This window comes from Cyrtonyx montezumae, unplaced genomic scaffold (genome assembly GCF_038088225.1).
Source record: "Cyrtonyx montezumae isolate F1298 unplaced genomic scaffold, pur_monq_1.0 scaffold_5, whole genome shotgun sequence".
NCBI classification, from domain to species: domain Eukaryota; kingdom Metazoa; phylum Chordata; class Aves; order Galliformes; family Odontophoridae; genus Cyrtonyx; species Cyrtonyx montezumae.
Window position 1 is genome coordinate 11,758,097 of NW_027072056.1, and position 26,420 is coordinate 11,784,516.

Here is a 26,420-nt window from a genome sequence, read left to right on the forward strand (position 1 = left end):
TCCTTCTGCTGCTGTCATCAGTACAGCCACTCTCCCACTACCTCACCAAAAAGCACTGCCCTCAGTATGCAGGCCTCAGCCATGCAGGGTGGAGGGGATCACAGAGAACACACAGGGGGGACTCACAATGCAAAATGCTTTTTGAGAGAAGATACTTAACAATCTCGATCATTCACTGAATTGTGGAGGTACGAGCAAATCCTTCACATGGGTTTTTCCTAGCTTCCCTATCTGGCAACAATAATTCTTGTCTCTGTTGAAAAACTGGCAAATAAAGAATACGTAAAGCTGTATGGTTGGAGGGAGAACTGCAAAAAGCTTTACTACCCTATAAGCAGCAAGAATTAACGTGTAGAATCACTTCATAGAGAGGCTTGATAAATTAGGACCTCCCTACATGTCAGGATGGTTCAGAAGTTCATGAATATGAAAACTTAGATGTTTAGTTGTGCTGTAATACTAAGCATGTGTGTTATCCTCAGCTGAAGTTGAGGGTTATTTGTATCCTACTTTAAAATGAGACTGCTCAGTGCCAGGATGTGATCTGTCATTCCAACTAAAATGACTCAATGGGGAGCTGCTATTGAAAGGGGAGGGTGGCACAGACTACGCCCCTTTAAATTCACAGCTCCCCTGACATGGAACTGGTCTTCTAACCCCGTGGTCAGGGATCCATCTGGTCAAACACATGACGGGAATCAAATCCTGCAAGGTCCCAATTCTGCCTAGCTCCTCAAAGCAGCACTTCACAGTGCCGAGTCACAGCTGAGCAGGGACAGCTGTGAAATGCTGCTAGAATGCAAAAGAAAGGGACCTGCCCTTTTTGCAGCAGCTAATCAGCAGGCAGACTTAATGACATCAAGCAGCATCCTCAGCGTGCTGTACATAATACATGTGTAGTACATCCACAGGAATTAACTGTGGCAAGAAACACTAAACAGGCAAAATAATACTTTTAGGATTTAGCATAAATCTGCTGAAGCATCTTCCATCTTCTAAATCAGATTCTCTTATGTCAACACTGGGCAATTTTAAGGACAGAATCGCTTCGAACAATATTATAACACTGGTGTCCATATTGTGACTGGCACAGCGACAGGGAGGAGGCTCTGAAATTTTAAGAGCATGAAAGTAAAACCACATTGGACCAGATGAAGTTCTTCTAGTCCAGGAACCTTTCTCCAGTAGATGAGTTAAATGCCTATTACCAGGAACACAGCCCACAGACCCTCTATCTGAGATTTTAAGAACTTTTAACAGGTATTTCGTAAGGAAAGAACAAAGCTCGAATTGTTTTTTGTGGTCTGGGTTCATCCTCTCATCTGGAAGATTAGGCAGTTCCTCAGAAACACCAGAGGGACTGCATGATTCACATCTTGGTAGAGGTGGCTATACTGGGCATGAAGAAAGGGAAAGAGAACTGAGGAGCTCACAGCAGCACCGCCTGTGGTGAGCATGGGACTTTGTAGAGAAAGGTCTGACAGTGCATTTGGGCAAAGTGAAAACCTAAAAGTGTTCTGAGATCTAAAGGCTCTGCTGAGCTCTGCCTAGCTGTAGGATGTATAGTCCTAACTGACTTCTCCAGTTTTCACTGAATAGGAAGGACAGTTGTGGTGGATCTTCCATTGATAAGTGTGGAAATATCAAAGTCTCATTCTTGAGCGAGACACCACATCTGCTAATTGTGGCTCTGACTGTACCAGGGATTATAACCAAAAAATGACAGTCACTGCATGTACAATTGTTTGCGTGCTGTCCTACTGCTCGGCAGAGGGGTTCCTCTTCAGATCCGGCCATATCAATCACTTCTACGTGCATATCTTTCTTCTTAATATTAAGCAGAGACCTAGGAGGCATGTAGGTATGAGAAAAGAGCAGAGTATAGTGTCTTGGATGGTTTGAGGACTCTGAAGAATGCATAAGATGCTCCAAATGAAACAAACATGGTATCAGTCCCCCCTGGTGCAGGCATCCAAACACGAAAGCCCCAAGAACATTAAAAACGACAATGATGTGTTTCCACTTCATTGCTCTGTTCTGTGATGTGCTGAACAGGACCAACGGCAAGATGAGAGGGATGAGAAACCGAGGCTCTTGGTGGCTGAACAGGGAAAGAAGTGCCAAAGGAACAAAATAAAACAGCAGTAGTGCTGGATGGCCCTCGGAACGCACCGACAGCTTAGGTGACCCACGGAAACGTGCTCCGACCCGCATTAACTCGTGGATGTACTTCTTTAGCATTTTAAGACCAGCACGGATGGCCAGAAGATGTAAGATCCCAAAGAGCATTACTCCATTAATTACTAAATGTGTAACTCGTGGGTGACTTCCGTGCTGTGCAAGGTTATGAGAATTAAGATTATAGCGGAGAAAGTTTATAGGGGTCACCACCACTCTGTGATTTAACCGAGCTATGACATCGAACAGGCTGCTGTTTGTAACACTGTAAAGGTTGTCCAAGCCCACTGAGGTAAAGTACATGGTATCAGCTGTGATAAAAACAACAGCAGTAAAACATGCACAGGTGATAAGTTTCAAACAGGGGATTACGAGAGTTTTAATGCTCTTTTGGGAGTCAGCATTTAAGCCTGCCCAGTAAAGCAGGGGCATTAGTGCAAATGCCAGAAAGGTCGGCCTGTTGAAAAACCCCGCAGCTATTACCACACCTATCAGAGGGCTGCTTGTACGCTTTGCCAAGCTGCTGTCAGATTTTCTGGAGGAAACTAATACCAGCAGAAGTGCAAAGAGAAGACCTTCAAGTGTGTTGGTAAACGTTCTCGTATAAAACACCAAAGTGACGTACGATCCAGCAAGAAGGAGCAGTGCTTTCCAGCGATCCGCTCCCCAGAAAGGAGCCAATCGGTGCACGCTGTAGTCAAGCACGAAAGAAAAGGCTGTAAGGAGAAGGCGAGGAGACACAAGAAGGGTGTAGCTGCTGACACAACGCGAGCACACATCCAGCTGCTGCAACGCCTTCAGCACCCAGTAGGTAACTCCGGAGGTCAGTAACGGGAAAACAGCTGTTCTGCAGGGAGAGCTGGAAAGGAATTCCCAGGGATAATAGACCTGGAGGTTTAAAATGTCTCCTACAAAGGAAGAAATGAAAGAAGAAGAGGAGAAAAAAAAAGAACAAAACAAAAAATAAAAAAAAGAAAAAAGCAATCATATCTATTTTATTCAGTAATTCGGTATCGGAGTACAACTCGGTGTGAGAAGCATCGTGCAGCACAGCCGTCCCTCGAGCACTGAGCCCAGCGGCATCCATGAGCGCGCCCTCTGCTCAGCTCCGATCCCGGGCAGCGGGGACGCGGCCCCGGAGCCGCCGCCACAACAGGAGCTCTTCGGGACCGGCGTGCCTCAGCGCCCCCGCCCCGCGCTGCCCCCGGGACTCTCCCGCCCCTCCCGCCGCGTTACCTGCCATGACTTCGGGCGACTGGAAGAACTCGTCGGGGTGCAGGTAGCCGGCCTGCGGCAGCAGGCACCAGCCCGCCCGCAGCGCAACCAGCAGCGCCCACAGCCGCCGCGCCGCCATGTCGGCCCCGCGCCGCCGCGCCGCTAGGGGGCGCACGACGCCGGCCGGGGCGCCGCAGAGCGGGCCGAGTGCGCAGGCGCGGAGTGCCTCGGTCGCATTGCGCCGCAGCCTCACGCTGCAGTTGGCGCGTATGGTTGGGGCGGGCGCTGAGGCGCTGCGTTTCTCGGGTTGTATTTATTTACAGCGCGTTTTGACATTTTTATTATTATTACGGTGAACGCCTCTACATCCCGGGATCATGAGGTGGTGGCTGTGGTCAGGAGGAGGCTGCCTGCCAGCAGCACTGCAGCGTGTGTTGTTAGCGCAGCTATGGATAAAAATAAAAACCGAGTACAGGTAATCAGTAGTGAGCTACTTTGTTTCACTAAGAGAAAACAGAAGTGGCATTCACAAGCACTCAAATAACCCCTTGTAGAAGGAAGACAGCCACAAACATCCTGGTGGAAATGGCAGCAAAGATTTCAAGGGACAAGGACATCGCTCTGACTGAAGCAGTGAGCATGTTGGCTGTGGAAAGTCAACAAGCTCAGCGGGTGAACACTCAGGACTTCATCCTTCCTCCTGCCAGCAGGCAGTCCCTCCAAGTCTCTCTGGCCTTCCTTTTCCTCCAGTGACTTTGGAGATTCCCCTTGCTTTCTTTTACTGGAAGGTGGAGGACCTCGCACATGGCAGGAGCGGTACTCTGGGCTGCTCTCCCAGCCCATGGCCTGTCCATCCTCTGTGCGCTTACCTCTTCTGGAAACAGCTCAGGAGAAACTTGCCTCCAGCAAGGTGAGGACAGGACAAGCAGGGATGAAGGAGTCAGAACATTACCAGCAAGGAGGCCAGAGTGGATTCTCTAGACAAGACTTTAATACTGCCTTCCAAGATGCAGAAATTCTTCTACAGTAGATCAGAAAGCCAATATCCAACAGCACCTGAGACTCCTTCCACCCAGCATAATTCAACATCAGCAATGATGGCAGAAGTACTTCAGTTTTGGACTGATCTTGTAAGCCATGCTGACGCAGTACTGATGGCTTCTACCTCAAATTCCAGCCCGTACACATGAACAGTGGCAGCTTCCATTCCCACCCCACTCCCTGATGAGCAAATGGTGTAAGCACCTTGCCTGCAAAGTGGCAGGAAGAGGCTTTAAAATGTTAGCACAACATATTATCCAAACAGAAGCTCATCTGAAGAAAAGGTGCTAGGCCAGTGGTGGCCTGGAAATTACCATTTGGACCATGTTACCCCAGGCCCTGTAACTGAGCTAAAATAATGAAGGGAACAAAAGTAATCACTAGTAGGTGGTGTTGTATTAACTTATTACCTGCCCCAGAGCACTGTGCTGTTTGCATCCCTTCAAGGGACTCAACATATTCTCTCCCCAGCCATTCTGTATACGTCCTCCTCTCTTCTACTGGCACTATCTTCACAGTAGCATCCTTAAAGATCAAGTCTTTTCCTTGAAAAGCTGAAGAATCAAACATTTTGAATCCATTTCTGTTGCTGTTATTTCCAAAATAGTCCTGAAGACAATGCAAAATTTTCTTGTTACTATCTGGAAAGACTTGTACTTCTATAAAATTCTTCTGTGTAAGTATTATTGTGCAATACAGGGCTTGACTGCACTGGACTTAAGGAAATGACTGAACCACAACACGGAGACACTATTGCTTTTAAACTAGATTCCTATCAATACTACTGAAGCTAAATGCCTGTGGCAGCCAGGCATGGCCTGCTGAGATGTGTAACTCACTGATAGAATAAATATATAATTATTACCTGAGCTTTGTCCAGGAGTCCATACAGAGCAAAAATATTGATATCTGGGTGAACCATAATGGCAGGAGCTGGCACCCGAGCCAGGTGACACTGAGCAAACTGAGTGACTTCAGCACGGGCCCCGTTTGGGCATAGTAACTGGAAATCACTGGACTTCAAATCACGGGCCCAACTTTCAGTATTCTTACCTAAAAAGAAGAAACTAGTCACCGTCACTCATCAAATGCTTCAGAGCAAAAAGGTTCAAGATAAATAACTGAATTGTAATAAAGAGTCAAGTAAAACTAAATACCATCTGTGTTCTCAAACACTGTTGAGTGCTTCACAAAGGCCACATCCCCAGCGTCCTCTGCCAGGCACCTTTACGAAATGTGAGATAGAAGTTCAATTCAAGGCACCTTTATTGGGACCACATCATTTCTAATAACTGATAGATTTAGAAATCATTTTTTCTTGCATATTTTCCTGCAAATAAATCCATTAGACCCCAAAGTAAAGAGGAAAAGCAAACTAAGAAATGAAGCGTCTTGAAATGAGAGAAAAACCAACATCACTGCAAAGTTTATAAAATACTTTGAGAATTTCAAGAGAGTAAAGAGCAGGAAACAGCCATTAATAACAATGGGAAAAAGGACAAAGAAAGGTCAATATTAGATAAGCAAGGAAACAGAAGACACATGATACTCTACTCCCCATTTAGTAACAACAGCTTTCACACCTTTAAAACCACATACTAAGTATATGCCATTAGGACTCCTTGAGTGCATCAGAGAAGAGTTTCCGAGGTTCTGCATGTGTGTGCATACACAAGCACTTCTGTGGGGGTTTTTTCCACGTAGAAGCAATCTTACTGCATGCACAGACACTGCTTTTACAGCCCTGAACACTGAAGACACGTAACGAATGTAACTGCAGTTTCTAACAGTTGCACAACTAGGTTCAGTTTCCCTAATTTCCTAAAGCAGAAGAAGCCCAATTTACCAAGGGCACTCAAAATTTTCCTTCTTCTATGACAACCCAGCCCCTGCTCCCTGGCTTGCTGTGCTCAGCACAGACTCACAGCCACCTGGTACTGGCTACTCTTTGCCCATTCCCCTACTTAAGCTGTTTATGGATGACCTGACCAGAGTGGCAGGCTGTCACACTGCATGAAAGCAAGGCTGCAGACTGATGACAACCCACGTGCTCCTCACTAGGTAAGTGATCATCCCTTTGTAACACAAGGATTTGGCTGTTCCTCATCTGTGTGGCTGTAGGCCAGGAAGCTGGCAAGAGACTTTGGCATGCAGGTACACATGCACACCACTCTTTTGCTACTACTGTCACAGCATCTTGCAAAGGAGAATGCTGCTACTGTTTTTAGTGGGCTGTTATTAAAAGGAATTACACTTTTTACTAAGATAGAGAACAGTACCTCCTTGCAGTCTGACAAACTGGCAGACTAAATAACAACCACGTGTGCTAATTACCTGAAGGCTCCATTGTAGCTATAATACCGTTCTTGGCTACTTGCACTGCATTTATTGTTTCCACTATTATCTCCAATACATAGTTGACAGAGCGTTGATGGGTAATTACCCTGTGTAGCTGAAGGCACACAGCTGGCAGAGAAAAACTCACTCACAGCTTAAAAAAAAAAAAAAAAAGAGAGGACAAATCAACATAAGTGGAAGACTTTACAAGAAAAGGTAGTTACACTGCCATGAAGTTATACCAACACCAGCCTCCGTAGGACACTAGAAACAGAAATTACAGCTCCCTTACTGGAATGTACAAATTAAAATATTTTCAAAGTACCACTGAACTGATCATTATTACTATGTTATTACTGTATTGCTCCAGTACTAAATAATGTTTGAAAATAAATGCAATAAAATTCCAGACAATAATAATCATTTATTGCAATGGCATCCCAGAGCTGGATGTACCACCTAGAAAGGATGTGTGTCTGTACAGACTGCATGAGTTTCAGTGCCTGTCTGTCCTATTAGTGACACTGAGTGGAGTCAACATCTTCAAGCAAGAACGGAGATGGACAGGTGTGGAAGGGGGGATTTTTGGATGATAAACCAAGCTGATTAAATTTTAAAAACGCACTTCATCTACATTTCTGAAAATCAGAATAAAGATTTACAGTTTGATACACTGGAGGCCATGGCTACTGCTGAGATGGATCTGGGCTGGCTACAGAAACTCATTGATGGGAATCTCAAAGTTCAACAAAGATGAATGCAAAATCCTGCTTTAACGTAGGATAAAATCAAGGAATAAATCATGAAAGGCTGCAAGGTTGAAAAGCAGATTGTTAATTAAAAAGAAAAAAAAGGACCTGGAGGTCCTGGTGGACAACACTTTGACAAAGAGTTGGCAGCATAATTTTGTGTCAGTGAAGGCTAACAGAAGTTAAAACAAGGAAACTTGTATTAGGTATAAGGAAAGAAATAATTTATACTAAAAATGGACAAAACCTGGGGCAAGGACCCAAAGAAGTTGTGAAATCTCCATCATCCTCAGAGTTACTCAAAATTTGGTTGGACATGGCCCTGGATAATGAGATCTTACTGGACATGCTTTCAACAGCAGGTTGCACTAGATGACCCTTCCAACCTGAATAAGGCAGTGACTTTGTGATAGATTAAAGAGGGAGAAGAACACTCTCATGTTAGAGGTAACATTTTCAACATGGCCCCTCTATTGTCCTAACCAGGTAGCAAGCCTAAAATTTCAAAATGTGACATTAAAAATGCAACAGTCCCTTAGAAACAAACCCATTAATAAAGACCTTTGCAATGTCAAAACTGTACTTCCCTAATGGAATTTTATAATTGGACTGTTACTGTACTGTATATCTACTTACCTTGAGGAATATTACAGTCTCTGGGATTAATAAAACCCTTCTTAATTAGCATGCCAATGGGGATATTCCATCCAGCAGTTCTCCCCAGTCCTGTGTGGCAGGACTTCTTCCCTTTCAGTTCACTGATGGTGAATGCATTGGATGGATTCCGTTTCACTAATGCCACGGCATAGTATGCATTATTGTTGTCTTCAGCTTGCAGAAACAAACAAACAAAAAAAGCATTATGGCTTTCCTGAAGCATTCTCACTGCTTAATGACAGTGTACATAACCATGACACTTATCTGGTGCCAACTTCAATTGCACCAACAATCAGCCAGACAGGAGCTCTGAGTGCACATACAGAATTCTTCACTTTTACTCCACAATGTTGCATTCACTCATGGCCTGTACACTTGAACTATGAAAACTAGAGAGGAAGATGTTATGTACGTATCCCTCAGAAACAACATTTGGGTCATTAGTGACTTAGACCTGCTTTAAGGAGCCGTTTTTATGCAATGACTCAAAAATTTCAGCATACTGAAATTCTGCCCTAATAACATAACACCCACAAGCACTCTTTTCATCAGTGATTATGAAGTACCAACACAACTGTAGGAAGAATTTGTCTTAAACTAGAATATACTGTGTAATTTCTGTGTTTTTGCGTCTTAAAATTGTTTTGATTTTGTGAACACTCATTTTTCCATTTAAAATACTTTTTGCAGAATTAAAAAGACAAATACTTAACTGTGAGAGTCAAAACTGCAAAAGAACGAATGTGGTCCAGCAGCAGGACAGAGAGAACTCACACTAATTCACTGTAGGAACCCAACCTGTACTTATTTTCTCCTCTATCCATGACGAGAGGATAATAATACTCATTTCCTCTGAAAACAGCTTTCCCAGTGGGGCCAGGGAACAGAGCCTGTGCTTTTAGAGCTGTTTTGAAACAACCTGGAAAAACAACATCTCTGTTTCCTGATGTTCTTACCAGAGAAACTTTCTCCAGCAGCTGGTACAAGGCCGTATGTCTTCCCAGCTATGTAAATATCAGCTCCACCCAGAGCTACAACATCAATTTCCTTTTTCTGAAAAATAAAATTTACAATTCTTGTGGAAAAAACATCAGGCATTTTCCCTTCCCTGCTACAGTGACAACTCCAGCATCATATACTGCATCTCAACAGGCAGGTCTGGTAGCCAAAGAGGAATCACAGAATGGCTTAGGTTGGAGGGGGACCTGAAAGATCATCCAGTTCCAACCACCTGCTACAGGCAGGTCCTATATCAGGCTGCCCAGGATCCCAACCAGCTTGGCCTTGAAAGCCTCCAGAAATGGAGCAAAACACTCATTACAATGGAAAAGCATCAGGGTTTAAGGCCCATTCACAGGATATGAGTTGCAGATCACCTCTTTGAAATCTAATATTGCCTGATCATCACCTAAGAGCACATCCCTCTAATTCTACCGACCCAGCACAGAGCAGCTTGCGTTGATGGGTTTATTGCACAAGGATCGTAACAGCTTACCTGGATCATCTCCATGCATTCTTCTTTTGTCTTGGCTGAAATGCACTGGATTTCTGGTTTCAGATTCTTATCCCTAAAGGCAGTTCCCATTTCACCACATTTCCAAATCTCCTCAGTGGAAACAACGCACCAGTTCAGGCTTTCTGGCAACGCTGCATGAAATCAGGAAGCAAATGCTACAGTTCACTTCCTTTGTAGAAGAAAAGGAGGCAAACATCTGCACTCCCATCATATGTGCCACAGCACAGGGCATGCCTGGGTGCTCAGCTGCCGTGACTTGTGTTTCTGAGTGAGCCAGAATGCTCAGCAATTCCTTTTTACATTCTTCTGATGGTAGAGAAGATTACAACAAACCCACCTAAGGATTTTACATGGCAACACATTACTGCAATTTCCTCTTTCTAGCCAGTAAGAAATTGAGTCCTAGGTAGCAGTAGAAGCTTATTAGATTCATGTCTCTCACATGCCCCAAAAAGGGTAGAAAATGTCCAGGTCCTGCGATGCAGAATGGGCCAATTTGCATAGGAAAGCACTGTGCAGTGTAATATCGTTTCTAGGTAAAAGTGCCCTTTCTCTGACCTTGAAGATTAGACTTGCATCTTGCCACAACCCTCAAAGAATCAGAAGATGACAGCAGAATAAAAATGGTCTCCATTATCAGCTATCTCTGTGCGTGGTTTTGAAGAGAAAAAGACTACTTACTGTTGGGGTCACAGCTCAGGGCTTGCATGGCATGAAGATACTCCTCACCCAGCCATGCCTGATAATTCTGAGACGTGACTGCAACGAGCTCTGTGGTGGAGTCTCTGAACATAAGGTTCTGGGCACCATAGGCCGTGGAGTCAAACATCTGAAACTGGTTGCCCACACCATTAAATCTTTGCTGTAATTAAACAAAAACACCTGTCACACGCCCCTCTGGCTGCTGCCATGCTTCTGTGATGACGTTATTTACAAGCAAGAGAAAATCTCCTGCCTACGTAACAAACAACTAAGGTTTTCCTTATGGAAGATTCACAGGTTAAGAACAGATGAAAAACAAGCACAAAGACAAAACAAAATCATCCCTCTTAGGTAATTTTCAGCATCCCCGAGACTTTGAGGGCAAAAATGAACCCCAAACCCCACTCTCCAACTTCTGTCAGGACCTTACTGATGCTGACTGCCTTCCATACTCCTTCAGACCCCACCGAGCCTACGGCGCCCAGATATCTTCAGCTCAGACAGCAGAGAGTTGTAATGGACTGATGAAAAAAAATCACTGTCTTACCTGTCCCTGGTTCAGGAGCTGGAAGACAGCTGTCCCATCTGTGTCCGGCCGCACAACCACGGCGCGAGCTGGGACTCGGGCCAGGTGGCAGGTCCTCCACTCTGTTACGTCAGCCGTGCTGCCGTTGCGGCACAGGAGCTGGAAGTCCTTGGAGCGAAGCTGCTGGGCCCAAGTAGAAAGAGTTCTTCCTGAAAACCAGACAGAAAATGCTGATGGAATGGACATCAGGCTGACACCTCTGGCTCCAAGACTGCTCTAAGCATCACACGCACACGTGGAGCAGAATACAGCACTCCTGAGCACCACTGAAATACTCCTGGTTGTACAACGTATCCCATGCATTTATATGGTCCTTCAGTCTTGCACCTCCAACAGGACACACAGCCTAACACTTGTGAGGCTGCACTGATCCCTACCAGGGCCTGCAGCGATTCCCAGAGCATCCTTAAGACAAATCTACATAGAACATTTTTTTAATTACTTAATTTGCTCATTCCTCAGTTCAAGGTGAATCAAACACATGGCAATACGGTGGCATCGCAGGCACGGTTCTTCTGAGCTGCAGCCGCTGTTCAGCACTTACCATCGGTATTTTCAGGCACTGTGCTGTGCTTCACAAAAGCAACTTCTCCAGCACCTTCAGCCAAACACCTAATAAATGCAAACCCAAATACAAAGACTCGTTATAAAGCACAGTTTCCACGCATCGAGCACTGCGGGCTGGCAGCCAGAGGGCTGCACGCTGCGTTCCATCAGCCAGCAGACACTGACCTATTTCGTTGTGCTGAGAATTTAGCTCAAGGCAGAGACCAGTGGCTGACAGAGCATGAAGTAAACTACTGCTGTCATTTGGTGAACGTGGACAACATGTTCTGTGCTGCTTGGGACAAACACCATGACCTTCTTTGTCCAGCAGAGTTCTCTGTCTAATGCAGTTGCACAATCTTTTGAGGAATACACCGAGGGGAACAAGTGTTTCCCATGAGTAAATCATACCTCTTCTCTGTCAGTGCTATTGCTTGGGGAAGGGAAACTGCAGTGCAGCACACAGACAGGAAGAAGGGAAATACAGCAAAGTGTGTGCAAAGATGGAGGACAGAGCAACCCGAGAAGAGAATTCAGTGCAACTGAAGGGAGATAACTGAAATAGCCGGGTAGGGTGGCAGATAGCTGATGAGAGAATTCAGAGCAATTGAGTCAAGATAACAAGCAGCTGGGCAGGGAGGCTGGTCAGCTGTCAGCCTCTAAGGGCCATTCTGTTTTACCAGGAAAAATGCAGACCACTGAAACAAACACACTTTTGTCAATAGATACCAGACAAAGCAAACAGCAGTGGGATTTCCCTGCCCAGCACAAATGCTAAACATCTGACTTTAACAATCGGGTGTTAAAACCTGCAATAGTGGCTTCAGAAATACTTTTGTTCAGACTCTAGGTTTCAATCACAGCCATCCTAACACTGCAGCAGATTTTCTAACAGGGTCCACTGGAAGTTCTCTTGCTGCAGGCTCCTGCCTGTGAAGCCTGGACACTACAGCTGTGGATATAGCACAGAGATAATAAGGAACGGAGCTGTGATTTTTACCTGAAAGCCCCACTGTAGGCATAGTACTGCTCTTGTGAGTTCCCTTGGCATTTGTTCTGCCCAGTTGAATCCCCTTTGCAGAGCTGACAGAGGGATGTGGGATAGTTGGCACTGTTTGCTCCGGGAACGCAGCTAGCACTGAAATAGTCACTAACAGCTAGAAGTGAAATCAGAAGGAGACATCTTTAGCAATGAATAAACAAGATCTCATTTCAGAATCCCAACACAGTACATCTCTATGGGGATAAGCCATTCTGTTCTTAAAGGAGTTTCCAAGTTTCAAACAAATTTCCCGTTTCCATCAGACCCACGTCTATGCCATCTTTCAAGGAGCATCAGAACCACCAAGGAACAAAACAGCACAGAACCACACGCTTCTGCCCACGTGCAGACATCCCAAGAACACACAGAAAGACACTGCTGAGGAGCAGGTGTCAGCTCTCACCCTTTGGGAGGTCGCATCCCATTGCTGGCAGGCGCCCGCTGTCCATTAGGTAACCCACGGGCACGTTCCAGCCTGCAGTTCTGTTGATGCCCGTGTGACATGAGCGGACGCCCTTCAAGCTGTCGATGGTGATGCTGGAGCCCTTCCTTACCACAGCCACAGCATAGTAGGAAGTTCCAACCCCTGCAGCACAGGGAGAAACAGAAGCAATTAAAATATCCTCTTGGCTTCTCCACCCACAGGCGGTCACACTGCCCCCATCTCAACTATGGGTACATGTCCCCCAGTACCTCTGTGCTGTGAAATGTCATAGGAAAGGCCAAAAGCAACTTGTTCTAACTTTGATGGTCACCCTGCTTGGAGTGGGAGGGGATATGAAAGACACTCAGAGAATCAACCTGAGAAAAAATTCACTGTGGTTCTAAATATGTTTGGATTGGATTAATACCAAGAAAACTGATTATTCTCATAGATGGTTTAATTCTCTTTGCCTATAGTTTTACATAATTCATAATATTAAGACTTAAGGATCTTAAGGGGCCATAAGGTCTTTTAATCTGACTTACATGGATCAGAAACCATTAAAGTCCATTCATCTCTAACTTGAGCTCATAACCTAACAGAAATAGCCCCAGCCACTGGATCATGGGGACATTTGGCACTGAGCATCAGGGTCCTGTTGTGCTTAGTGGTGGGGCTGGGTTGCTGCCTGCTGTTCCCCATTTCCCCTCCACACTCTATTATGGGCAGGAATACCCACGTGTGAACCAATGACCTGGTGTTCAGGGTCTTCAAGTAGAAGATCCCAGAATAAATAGAAATTGTAGAAATGCATCAGAAAAAACCTTGTGTTAAGTAACCCAGAAGCTTTTTAGTCTGATTGTACCTTGATCATATACTTCCCCAACCACAGGCTTCAGGCCATGCTCCTTTCCAGCCTGGTAAATCCAACGACCATCCAGTGTCACTGCATCTGCCAAGTAATCCTGTGCAGACACAAAGCCAGAATGCAAGTTGAAGCTTAGAATTACACTGGATTTTAAGAAAGGACTGTCCACAGCAGCAAAAAGGACAGAACTGCTGTGCAACCTTCTGGTCTACTGGACCTGTGTTCTCTGTTCATTATGTACTGAACCCAGGAGACAGCATCTCCAACAAGATGAGATATGGCTGAGAAAACAGTCCACAGATTGACATTTTGCATTTCTAAGGTGATGCCAAACTTCTTTCCATTTTGCTTAACCTCTGGCTCAGCACCAGAGAGGGTAAGAGGCAGTATCCCTTGGATGTATGCTAAGCACTGGTTAGGGTAGGGCTAGGATTAGTACAAAGCCATTTTCCACAGGCTGAGCCATGTAAAATGTCAAAAAGGATCATCTGAGAGTGTTGACACCTATGACTATGACTGATGTTGGCACCTATGTCAGATTCAAAGACGCCATGTAGTTTGAAATATGTAACTGATTTGTCTCAAAGGAGAGAAAAAAGTTGATCAGCGGAAACATTAGATGCCTTGAGAGCTGCTTCTGGTGAGTGAAAGCTGAACCAATTTCCAAGGGAACCTGTACGAGAGTTGGGGTTGGGAAATATTTGCATCTTAAAGAACAGACGGAGTCCTACTGGAATAGCATGATCTGATCTACTGGGGAGAGTCAGAGCCCAGGACAACAGTCTGGGAACCAAACAGGGTCAGTTGTTGAGCAGAGATATCTGACAGTAAGAGGAACTGGGAGTTAAAAGGATCTGACCCCCAGGGAAAACAAAATGAGCCTCTGGAACTGGTGGTGGACAGGAAGCAGAGCAGATAGAACGGGAAGGGTTGGCCACAGGAGACCAGGGCCATATTGCTTGTATATTTTTCCATTGAAGACAGCTTTTTTCTGGTTGGAAAGCCGAGCCTTTGAGCTCCCATTTGATGAAAATCCTCCTATCATCAGCTTGGGGCTAAAACCCAGTGCATAAATCACACCACAAGAGAAAAAATACCTATTATTGTATTTAACCTTGAGTAGTTTCCAGGCTACAGATGTTAGCTCTTGTAAATACATACAATAGCAGCTGAAGTGGCATTGCAACAACACTGTGGGTATTTCTTTTTGTAGTAAGGATTTTCCCACACATCCAGGAAAAGCATGGGACAATTCCACATGTGATTTCTGATATAAATGCAATAGGAATGTAAGTTAATTGTTTTCAGAAGGACTTCATTTCTGTGTGTCACAACACCTGAGAATCACCTATAGAGGTGTTTAAACACCTGCTAATAACTATGGCCAAATTAAACATTATCAGGTTCCCAAGTTTAATATTTAGACACGTCTCAGTTTCTGAGCATCTTCAAAGAACAAATACTTTATCCATATGCTAACATGTCCACAGAACTAAGTCCAAGTTGGGTAGTGTTACAAAGCAGCATATCTCTGCCTGCTCAACCACTGCATCCCTCCCCCCCCATTCCTTTTTGGCCTTAGGGAGCAGAGTTCAGCAGAGATGCAGACTCAGGTGTTCCATGCAGTACTGCACAGAGCAGAACAGCTCAAACACGCAGTAGATTATTAGCACAAGAAAGAGGTGTCAAGGACAGAGCCTTGCCTGAAGCCTTAGTGAAGATCCATTTTATCAGAAAGCTACTTACTCATGCTATCCACCTGCAGTTTTCCAAGCTCAGCTATTCAAGTTTTATAACAGCAAGCACAGAGAGTATAATTTATGAACATATCCAGTCGTTCTCCTCTTCCCTCACACTTTGCCAGTGAAGACATTTGTGACTACCCACCTCCACATTTCCTCTAGTTTCCACTTGTTGTTTCTCACTCCCTCCTAAGGAGGGAACTGTTTCCCAAACACCACTTTGTAAAGCCACACATTCGCAGTCTTTAAAACCTTCTCCAGAGCTGAGCTTTTTGTCCAGACAGAGCATTCTGAATTCATACAGTTGGGTTTGCATGCCCTCTGCTCACCCCACTTGCTGCCTTCCCTATCCCATGTACCCCTGTTTGGTGCTGGCAGATGTGGCCCTACACTCCTTTGTACAGACATTTCCATGGCACGGCTCTGAAAAAGAATTGCACAGTTTCCCAGACAATCTACTTAAAGGCTCAGCAGCACAGCTTTAACTGCTGACTCCATCCTAGTACTCCACCCCTTCTTAAGTATCTGCTAAATAAATCTAATGCAATTCCCAAATCAAAGATTAGTGCTTCAGAAAGAATGATTAAGACCTTTGCCTGTGTTCCTAATGACTGGACATATGCGACTAGATAAAGAGAAGACAGTGCCATACATACACCTTTCTGTCTTAAAAATAAGTGTGCATATATATGTATGTGCTTTGATTTCTGAAGGACACGAACGCCAGGAAGCTGCCTGGATGAGGCACTCACTGCAGAGCTCTGAACACTGTGATGTGATTTATCATTAGGCACGCAGGGAAATTAAATCACTGACATTTATCATTGACATCTTACCTTGATCATCTGGGTGCAGTTAGCAGCTGATTCTCCCTCTGTGCATTCCAGAGGGGGAAGGATGCCAGCCCCAGCAAAGGCGTTACTCATGTCCTTACACTTGGAAAGCTCTTGGTTAGACACAGTGCACCAGCGCACACGCTCCAGGCTGAGAGCTGCAAACACAACACCAAGAGAAAATATTATCATTAAAAAAAAAAAAGTCCCCTTGTAACAGGCTCTCCAAGAGCCAGCCCTCCGTTGTGTCCCCCAGTGAAAAAAGATAGAAGTCAAGGATGGTTCAGCAGCGAGCTTCCACACTCCCTGTGGAAGTCATGGAGAGCAGACTGCTCTTAAAGCCTGCATCATGGAGAGGACTGAAAGGGGATCTTACACTGCTTATAAATACCTGACGGGTGGGTGGCAGTGGATGGGGCCACGCTCCTTTTCAGCACAGCCCAGCAACAGAAAGAGGAGCACAGTGGGCACAAAGTGGAACAGAGGAAGTTCCATACAAACACAAGGAAAAAATGTCTTCAGTTTGGGGTTACAGAGCACTGGGACACGCTGCCTGGAGACGTGCTGGAGTCTCTGCAGGGACTGAAGATCCACCAGGTGGATGCTTTCCTGTGCAACCTACTGTAGGCTACTACTACCAGGGGGTTGGGACTAGATGACTTGAGAGGTCCCTTCCAACCCATAGGATTCTGTGGGTCCATGAGATCTCTGTATTAACCATCGGAGGCTCTGAGTTTCTGAATGTTTGTGCCAGCGTTCTGTTCACAGAAGGGCACAGTCCTGGCTTTGAGAAGCTCTGGTTTGCTTTCTGAAGCGCCCTGCAGATGCACACGATACCCTCTGTACAAAGCAGTCACTTAACAATGAATTAAAACAGGACAATTATTTTTGTTTATTTCGCAGCTGCAAAGAATTCTCCAAAACAAATTCCAGGGTCAGATGTGTCACCAAACAGATGGAGACACATTTAAACCATACATACTGCAAAAGAATAATCCTTAGAGAGCACCACATGCTGCAAAGAAAAACCATCTCCAAGTGTCTGCTCAAGAAGTCCTGGGACACGCAGAGAATCTTTCTATTGAGCCAGAAGTTTTCAGATCATTGTTTTAAAAATGACAGCCTACAAAAGCAAGGAGATCACCCAGAGAGAACTCTGTCTCGCGTGTTGCAGTGCAGCCCCTTTTCTTGTTTGTCTGCATAAAAACCAGCCCTGGGAGCTGAAGTACCTTGCCACAAGGCTTATTATGAAAAGTGGAAAAGTAAATTTGAGTCTTCAAAGCACTCTTTCATAACAGGCTGTGTCCACAGTCACCAAAAGGGAGAGGCAGCCTCGTGAATGAACAGACTCAGGTTAAGCAGACTCCATGGTCAGTGAAGAGAGGCGTTCTTTCAGGTGCCCAAGCAGCAGTGTTCCGAGCACCAAACTGCTCTGTTGCTGTTGTGAGGACATAACACCACGTGCAAATGGTGCAGCCGTCTGTCAAATGCATGTCAGTATGCTTTATGCTGAAAAATGGGTGCAGGGTGCTTGGTAAGCAGTTGGCACCAAATTCCATCAGTTTTTCTTCAGTTTTGACTTCAAGTTGGAGTCTACTTTATCTGTCAGGTTGTTTTCTGCCAACCCTACCTGGCCCTCTACTTCTTCGCTATTGCCACACAGTTGAGATACAACATTTGATTTGGTAAGTTAATAGGATTCCAGTAGTGCCCAATAGCAGCTGTGCACATTTGCTAACTAAATAACATTGTTGATGCCACAAACCATGTTTTCCATCACGTACTGAAACAGAGGGCACGGCCCGTTGCAGGCCAGGAGTCAGACTTGGGAAGCTTACAAGAATCTCTCAAAGCAGCACGTGCTAGTGGAAGGAGAATGAGATCCCTGTGAGATGTAGGAATTCTGAGAACAGAGAGGCTTAGGGGAAATGCATTACAGAGCCATGGAAGACAGACACCTCATGGAAACTCAACATCTGCTTCATTTATCTGAGTGAAACCTTCCCCATTTATTTCCTGGGGTGGGAAGAACGTAGGTTTTCTCTGATGGAGGCTCCCCCCTCACTTCTCCCGAACATAAGTAACTTTAAATTTGCCTCTCAGCATCTCAGTATATATAGATAAGTGCCATTCTTCAGCCTCAACATTCTGGCTTTAGACACAAACACACCTGAGGTAACGCATGAATCGTATGAAGAAATCATCAGGCACACATTTCTGAAATGTGAAGCAAAGCTCATCCAGCCCTACCTTGCAGCCACAAAGGGCAAGCAGCAGGAATCTGTTTCTTACTGCTCCCATCTGAAAGAAGTACTTAATTTGGCCTTTTTGAAACTGCTGGACGTCACCCAGGATCTGAAAAGACACTTTCCTGTAACAACAAACTCCCTTACAAGTTAACCCACGTGAAGTGAGCACAGGCCCTGCAGTCAGACCGCGCTTCCACGGCGGGAAGAGCGCGTAGGAACAGCGGGCGGGACTCTGAACCTCTGGAAAGTTAATGCTCAATCTTGGTCCAAACTCCTTTGCTGAAAATAACACTGCTGCACTGTGTAACATCATCTCAAAAGGCTGTTAACATACTATCAAAGGCTCTCAATAGGAGCAATAAAGAATAAAAAAAAGGATAAACTATGATAATTTCACAACCAGCTCTTTTTTTATTATCATTCAATAAATTGCAGAGTCCCTTCAGAAACAGCATTTATGCCTCTGGTGAAATTTAAAGCATTCAGCACAAGAACTGGGGAGGGACAGGAGGAAGCCAACACGTCATACACGCCCTGCTGAACAGAACAAGGTGATCTGTTATCCACGTATTTACACACGCACACAAAGGAGTGTTATGGAACTGTTCACATCTGTGAGGAACGGAGAGGCTGTGGAGCTAGAAGTAGACTCATTGCAATTGATAAGCCAAGACACACACATGACATTCAGAACATCCTTTGCTAATCTTTAGATTTTGTGGGTTTGGTTTATTTTTTGCCTATTTTTTCTTTCTATTCCTTTTCTTGCCCACTTGAATCTGGTTCGCACACAGTTCCAGTTTCCCTCCGCATTCCCTAATCACGAATTATTCAATCCCAAAGATACCGTGCTACAGCAAAACAGTTTGTGGAGGCACTTACCAGTGTGAACCAAGAGAAGGCAGAAGAGATTTTCAGAGCTCTTCATCTTAAAACCGTTGGGCTTGTGCTCTTCCCAGCCTTCAGAACTCCCACAGATCAGTGCTTCTGCAAGTTTGCTCTGCCTGCTGCGCTTCTTGGGGAAAATCTGCAGCATTCAAATGCAGGTGCACTTTGTTCAACAGTTTATCTTGCTTACTTTGGCACACGTCACCAAAGGGAAAAAACAGCCTACCTCTCTGCATGCTGCATTTATGCTTGGAAAAAAACAGTCAAGACTATAGGAAATTACAAAATATCCACTGCACCAATGAGGCTGTTACCACGTTAGTCCCACCCACAGACTTAGATAAACAGCCACGCTGACTCACAGGGGTAAGGTGAGGCTGCTGAGGGAATCTTCACCTCGAGTTGTCTGAATTCCCTCCGTGCTGGGGCTTGAGAAGTAAGAGTAGATTGAAGCTGAGCAGTTTGTCTACGCATTGCATTTCCAAACACAGCGTGGCTCTCAGGAATGCAGGGCGCTTACTTTAGAAAAAACAACAAAACCCCCAAACCCAAACACCCCACTGTGAGCCACTCTGCCCACCCACGTGTGCTCCACGCGCCCTGAGCGCTCCAGCTGACACCAGCAGCATGTTTCCAGTGCTCTCCTGTCACTGCCCCCCCCCGGGTCGCCGCTATTCCCCTAACACATTTTCTTTAAAGCCTCACTTATTTTATAACCCCGCACCACCTGCGCTCCTTTGGATTAAAAACACGCTTGACAAATACATTGTACAATGAAGTTTATTAGCTGTTCTCCTCTTTCTAACAAATGGAATGGATAGTGTTGGTAATTCTTTACAAACCAAAGCGAATTTGGTTGTGTGACTGCGTCGTGACTGCCGTACGTGCATCCCCCTGCGAACAATCAGCTCCACATAAGCAATGGCAGCTACCACATCACACGAGACTTGGAGAACTTCATCACTGAAGGCAGTTCCATGTTTTGCTACGACATATTTATAACATTCTGCACAGAAGTTTGTGCTTTGCAAAGGGAAATTCTTGCACCTATGCAATCCAAGATGAACATACACAGAGAAATAAAATGTAGAGCTGACTCTGAATTCTCCCTTTGGTTAAGACATGCATTTCACAAAGAAGAACAGAAAGAGACGAACACCTGAAATTCCGTAGAAAAGAGGAGAACTTGCACGTATCTTTTCTTGTAACTAATTATTCCCTGGACTTTTTGCCCAGCCACCACAGCCCGTTGGACTTCATGTGAATAAGGAAGGTAAATTCTAATTTGTATTTTTATTCAAAACAAAAGCTAGGAGTAGGTGGTAAAAGAAAAATATATATTTTTATATATATATATTTATACGTGTGCGCAACTATGTAAAGAAAATAATTCCCATAGTTACAGAGTTTAGTTAAAGAAAGTTTAATATATATATATATTTATTATAACAAAATAGGCAGTTATTGTGGGTAAAATATTCATTAAAATCTGACCCCTAAGAACACACATTTTTAGGCTACGAGTCGCTCTCTCATTGCCCCGACAACCATCTGTGCAGCTGCTTTCTGTATTTCCGCCAATGGAAATTTGGCATTCCTCTGAAAATACAAGGTTTCCTAGCACCTAGTCATGTTTTAGGCTCAAAAAGTGTGATGACCATTATCTATAAACAATTTCTGTAAGACACTATAAATAGTGCTGAACGAGGAAGATTAAAAACATTACACATCTTTATCCCTAGCAATTTTATTGGCAAAAAAAAATGAAAAAATAGATTATAAGAATACCCAATATGAAGTTATGAAAATGAATATCCCTTGAGAAGTTGTGATGGGAGTTAATGGAAACGTTAACTCAAAATCTGAAAGTTTCTCTTTAACTGCCTGGAAAGAAAAAAAAAAACAAAAATAAAAATCTGCGAGAACAGAATTTAACTCAGAAAATAAATCCTGAAATAGTTTGCCCTGACCAAACCATGCTATTAAAGTTAAGCGTGCAAAGTTACTTGTGATATACAACTTCCTGGAACACAACTTTTCTTTCAGTTGTTATGAAACTTTAAAAGAATGTCTATAAAGCTTTGTTGAAAAAATCTTTGAAAGTTACTTTCCCTTAAACATTAAGGAATTTTACCAAGCAATCCCCTCCCACCCCCACCCCGAAGTAATAGCTGGTCAGGCCATTCCACTGTCATGTTTGAAAAATGGCAAACCAACAACACACAGTAATACAAATTATTTCAACTAAGAGAGACATCAAATTTAAAGCATTATGGGAACTGCAGAATGTGATGGTTAGGGTATGAACCACGCTGGGAGGAACTAGAGGCAGGCTCCACTGGAAGGGCTTAAGAGTTGTCAGATGTAGTAGGTGATGTCAGTTAGAAAATGAAAAGCAAAAATCCGTTTTCATAATTTTTCTTTTGCTGGAACCCAGATGAAAGGCCCAGATTGTTCCTCTATGATCTGTTTCACTTGGTTGTAGATTTCTTCCAGTGTGTCTCCTTGGATAATAGCTGCAAAACATAACATGGCAATCAGGAGTCGCCTTCCTTTGCCCCTTAAACAGAAACGAAGATGCTCTAAACCAAGATGTTACTTTCCTTCACGGGCCAGCAAAGGGATTTCAGATCCCTGAAGGAATGGATGCCTACTGAGAACTGGGCTCCTGTGCTTCCAGATGGATGGACACTGCTGGCAGTTGCTACAGGACACACAGCACCATCTCTCCCACTCAAAAGCACAGGGTTAGGATGTGGCTTTCATAGTAGACATATGCATATAAATCTGAGGAGGTTTATTTGCCTTCCCTAAGTACAAGCTAGAGTTGGCCCAAGTCGTTCCACAGACTCTGGTGCTCTGTTTGACCCAGCTTTCATTTGCATTTCCAAGACAAAAAGACCAGACTGCACAGGGCTGTGTCCTCATGCAGTCTGTGTGCACTGACTTTGTCAAGAGTGAAGATGAACTGACAGGGTTTGCTGCATAGCCAATAGAGTCAAGTTTTCTATAGTTAAAATGCAATTAATACTCAGGCTCTGAGATATACTATCACCAAGGCTAAAAAATAATTAGAAATGAGCCCCGATGTGTTTTGACGTATCAAAGTTACATGCAGTCTGGTGAGAATGAGAATGAAGTGAAGTTTGAGCTGTTCTTACCACACTTCAGCCTGAGAAAGCATTCATCATGAGATAGCAACCTCTTTTTAATTAGGATCATCACCTCAGCATTGAGATAGGCCAAGAAACAAAGCTTAATATGAAAGATAAATACTGGAGGCAGGCCAGGTGTACTTCTTTCTGCCTTCATTTATTACTGCTGCTTCCAAGCTTTCTTTTAAAGCAAATTACCTCCCCTTTATTCCTACTCATTGCCATCCTTTAAAACTTTCTCCCTGCTTGCAGCCTATTGCCCTAATGTCTGTGGGAGGGTGAGGTGCTTCAATTATTCCATAGCTCACGTGTAGTGGTGACAGCACAAAGCTGTCAGTAGAAAGATCTTTACATTGCAAACATCTTCTCCAGATGTGTTCAACCACACTCCTTCCAAGTCCCAATACCCTCCAAACAGAATATGGATGTGCTCTCCCAATGCATCAGTGTGAAGGTTAAGTCTGTTTAAGCATAATTTGCTGATGAAATTGATTTCAATTACCCCACATGATGCAGTATTTTCAACAGATTAGGTGATGAACACAATCTGCTGAGGCAGGTGAGTCATAGAGGTGGCAGCACTAAAAGAGATTGCAATGTTTTGAAGCATCTCTAACATATTTCCTAATCTTAGTGAAGACAAATCTGCCTATGGGATGTTGCTGCCTGCCCCAAACAACAAGCCTTACACTTTTTAGAAGAAACTCTTAAAAAAGAGCCATATGAAGTGTCTTCAGTGTTGGCCCTTATCTTCCTAACAGAATTGCTTGGTATAATACCCTAAGGCAACCTTGGATAATCCCAGCTACTAACTAAATACTTAACATCTATTAAATCTGTTTCCTCAGCAACAAACCTGAATAGAAAAGGCTCATTCCTGTCCTGAAGGTCCTGACAATCATTCTCCTCATTTGCATGCCACGATGCAACAAGTAAGCACAGCCTGAGTGCCTGTAGCCTACCTCTTGCTGCTACAGTTAGCAAACCCCATCAGTGCACACTACAGACCCTGCTGCCCAATTTACAGAGCTACCATTACTAACATTCTTTATTCTTGATTTCAAAAATTGAAAGCAAACAAAAAGCTTTAGGTGTATAATTTATCAACAAAGCAAACATCTGCATCTCAATAGCAAGAAATACAGTAGGAGGTTCCATGGTTTTAAAGACTAAATCGAGCGACTGTTAAACCAATATAAATACTGAACTCACTGACCAAATGGCACCAGCACAGAGGTACTTGGGTAGTTTTATGCTTCAAAACAATCACAGATAGGCTTGAAAAAAAACCTTCAACCTTATCTCAGTGGTGAGGCAATTACCATCCAGCAGCAATAAAATTTCAGCTCTGGCCAAGCCAAACAAACCTGTGAAGTGTTCAGTAAACTCCTGCTCCAGTTTCATAGCTCTCTCAAATGTCTTCCTGGCTTGTTCTTCCGTCAAGCGTTTATTCATTTCCCTGAGACAGAAAACATTACACACATCAGAAAGCTACCTGTAATCTTTGGAAACACAATTTTAAACCAGTGAGCATTAACCTAAGAGAAGGCAGTCTCCTAAAGGACATATCTGAGCAGTTACATCTCTGAGTGGAGACTGTAGAGGGAATGAGCAGTTCTCACACTGCGCTGTATGGAATTTTGCACAGTGGCACTTAATCACTCAAGACTTGGATTAGAAATTTAGTTTGGAAGTCCCAAGAAGTTCAACCCTGGGAAATGAGCAAAATGAATAATGACATGCTTTTTAAAATGCAAGTATTACAATTATATTCACATAATTTGAAACTGGTTTTTCAAATACATTGAGAGTCCCAAACAATTTACCCTGAGGTACTCTGCTGTTACTCACATGATATTTTCCACTGTTTTGGGTTTAATAAAAATGGAGATTGGGTACAGCTGGGCAATCTGCAACCTTTTGATCGCATTACCAGAAACATCAAGAATACAATGTTTACCCTAAAAGTAAGAGAGAAAAGGAAAAATGGCAATAAGCAAAGTTTAAGTCACAGCTGTGCATAGTGTAACAACTTAGAAAACAAACCACGCTTCCACCGAAGCCGACGAAATCAAAGCACCTGCATGAATGACATCAGGATTTCACTAACCAACACGAGGTCCCACAGTGCTCGCTCCTCTGTTGGGATCATGGAAAATGTGAGATGTTCTTGACCCTTTTTCCTTCCTCTCTGTATCAGAAGCTGCAGCTCAAACAGCAGTGCAGAATACAGAGCAGCTGTACATCAAACCCGCGTAGGGTTCATTTAAGGATGTAGCCATGTCACAGTTTACAGAAGAGCCAGATGCCCTGACAAACATTTCTGAGGGAATAACTGCCTCTGGTGGCAAGCAAATCTGTCACCGTCAGAACAGTCAGATGGAACTGACTATAATCTTTCTCCATTGCCATTTTAGAAAGGGGCAGTGTAGGGGAGGTAGAACGGAAGGCCTCCGTTGGTAGCCTAAAATGAGAACATCTTTTTCCTTAGCAAGAGACCGAGGAGAAATCTGCAAGCCAGGACACAAGCCCATGGGCACCATAAAGACAACAGGTCACGTATATCCTAAAACACACTTCCTGAATGTGTTTTCCTTCTCCCTTCTTGAGAGAAGGGAGTGCTACGGTCAGTTAAATTTGGTTCTACTGAATAACAAAACTACAGAATTTCAAGGAACATTTAGATGTTGTACTAAGGGACGTGGTTTAGCGGGGAAATATTGGTGGTAGGTGGACTACTGGACTAGATGACCTTGGAGACCTTTGTAACAATGCTCTTTGTTTCTAGGTTTGTATGAAGTCCTTTTAAGGTCAGAGGGCTTGAAGTGGCTTCTTGCCATTCTCCAACCCCCGTCAGCACAGTCAAATAATCACCCCAATAAACAAAAACAACTGGCACTGATTTACCTTTTCTGCTACTTCTCGCACTGATTGCACACTTGTTCCATAAAGATGATTATTGTACTGGCCAGCTTCAATGAATTTGTGCTCCTGAATATCCTTCTCCATTTGCTCTCGAGAAGTGACGAAATGGTAATCACGTCCATCCACCTCATAATCTCGTTTTGGTCTAGTAGTATCTTTGAATATAAACCAGCAATTTTTAAAGAAGAAAAAAAGAGAACTCCCCCCCCCTCAAATTTTCAAAAATTTCCTCCATTTAAACTGCAAAATTGTAACAAGAGATAAATAACCATTAATAATCTTCATAAAGGTATCCTAACATTTTAACTCTATATACAGAGGTTAGGTCTAGGAAGAAAGTAACACCACACAACCAAAAACCCCCTTACAACTGCTTTAGTATCTGCTGAAACTTACGTGGAACACACGAGCCAAATTTGTCTGGAAATTCTGAAATCAGGTCATCATTTATTCTGTCTTTCATGGGTCCCAAAACAATCACAGGTCGAGTATAATTCACTATTAAATGTAGAGGAATAACTTACGTTACATTTTAATGACATCACCAACCTTTAAAGTCTAGCAAAATAAGCTTTATCAAATGGTAACAGTACAAAGAACTACAAGAATATTTACTTCTGAAGAGAAAATAAAATGTTAAAATATGTGTATCAATTAATACTGCAGTCAGATGTCAAATATTAACTCTCAAATGACTGCTCAGTGTGACTGAAGATGATTCTTGAATTCTGGAACCTTATCAGTAGGAAAGAAAAAGCCCTTTCTCA

The 26,420-nt window shown here is 43.8% G+C and overlaps 3 protein-coding genes across 13 annotated transcripts in view; all 3 read right to left on the reverse strand.

Moving 5' to 3' along the window:
* Positions 1 to 978: 978 nt before the first annotated feature.
* PIGZ (phosphatidylinositol glycan anchor biosynthesis class Z) lies at positions 979 to 3,606 on the reverse strand. Its single transcript, XM_065748160.1, has 2 exons — positions 3,415 to 3,606; positions 979 to 3,086 (listed from the first exon to the last, which is right to left on the reverse strand). The coding sequence occupies exons 1-2, from the start codon at positions 3,530 to 3,532 to the stop codon at positions 1,525 to 1,527; spliced, it is 1,680 nt and encodes a 559-aa protein (XP_065604232.1). The 5' UTR covers positions 3,533 to 3,606; the 3' UTR covers positions 979 to 1,524.
* A 60-nt stretch (positions 3,607 to 3,666) lies between these two features.
* MELTF (melanotransferrin) lies at positions 3,667 to 19,811 on the reverse strand. Of its 3 annotated transcripts, XM_065748049.1 has the most exons (16): positions 19,568 to 19,811; positions 16,440 to 16,594; positions 13,859 to 13,958; positions 12,973 to 13,155; positions 12,528 to 12,684; positions 11,526 to 11,593; positions 10,943 to 11,130; positions 10,375 to 10,555; positions 9,673 to 9,824; positions 9,134 to 9,230; positions 8,157 to 8,351; positions 6,769 to 6,925; positions 5,592 to 5,659; positions 5,300 to 5,487; positions 4,845 to 5,043; positions 3,667 to 3,839 (listed from the first exon to the last, which is right to left on the reverse strand). In XM_065748049.1, the coding sequence occupies exons 1-16, from the start codon at positions 19,719 to 19,721 to the stop codon at positions 3,769 to 3,771; spliced, it is 2,313 nt and encodes a 770-aa protein (XP_065604121.1). In that variant the 5' UTR covers positions 19,722 to 19,811; the 3' UTR covers positions 3,667 to 3,768. The 3 variants fall into 3 exon arrangements, with proteins under 3 accessions (XP_065604121.1, XP_065604120.1, XP_065604122.1); XM_065748048.1 differs by lacking the exon at positions 3,667 to 3,839 and having other exon boundaries at positions 4,297 to 5,043; XM_065748050.1 differs by lacking the exons at positions 3,667 to 3,839; positions 4,845 to 5,043; positions 5,592 to 5,659 and having other exon boundaries at positions 5,421 to 5,487.
* A 1,470-nt stretch (positions 19,812 to 21,281) lies between these two features.
* The window catches only part of DLG1 (discs large MAGUK scaffold protein 1), a 129,963-nt gene continuing 124,824 nt past the window's right edge, over positions 21,282 to 26,420 (reverse strand). For all 9 annotated transcript variants that reach the window (XM_065747834.1, XM_065747829.1, XM_065747833.1 and 6 more), the window contains 5 exons: positions 26,050 to 26,151; positions 25,636 to 25,808; positions 24,580 to 24,689; positions 24,096 to 24,187; positions 21,282 to 22,089 (listed from right to left, as the gene is read on the reverse strand). In XM_065747834.1, the coding sequence (XP_065603906.1) occupies positions 21,983 to 22,089; positions 24,096 to 24,187; positions 24,580 to 24,689; positions 25,636 to 25,808; positions 26,050 to 26,151 (584 nt within the window). In that variant the 3' untranslated portion in view covers positions 21,282 to 21,982. The remainder of the gene's footprint in view (positions 22,090 to 24,095; positions 24,188 to 24,579; positions 24,690 to 25,635; positions 25,809 to 26,049; positions 26,152 to 26,420) is intronic.

Coding starts and splice junctions, on each gene's coding strand:
- PIGZ (XM_065748160.1), bottom strand. CDS start 3,532: ATGGCGGCGCGGCGGCTGTGGGCGCTGCTGGTTGCGCTGCGGGCGGGC. Junction 3,087..3,414: donor GTCGCCCGAAGTCATGGCAG/GTAACGCGGCGG, acceptor CTTCCTTTGTAG/GAGACATTTTAAACCTCCAG.
- MELTF (XM_065748048.1), bottom strand. CDS start 19,721: ATGCTGCAGATTTTCCCCAAGAAGCGCAGCAGGCAGAGCAAACTTGCA. Junction 13,959..16,439: donor ACTGCACCCAGATGATCAAG/GTAAGATGTCAA, acceptor GTGTCTGCACAG/GATTACTTGGCAGATGCAGT. Junction 5,044..5,299: donor GACTCCTGGACAAAGCTCAG/GTAATAATTATA, acceptor CATTGTCTTCAG/GACTATTTTGGAAATAACAG.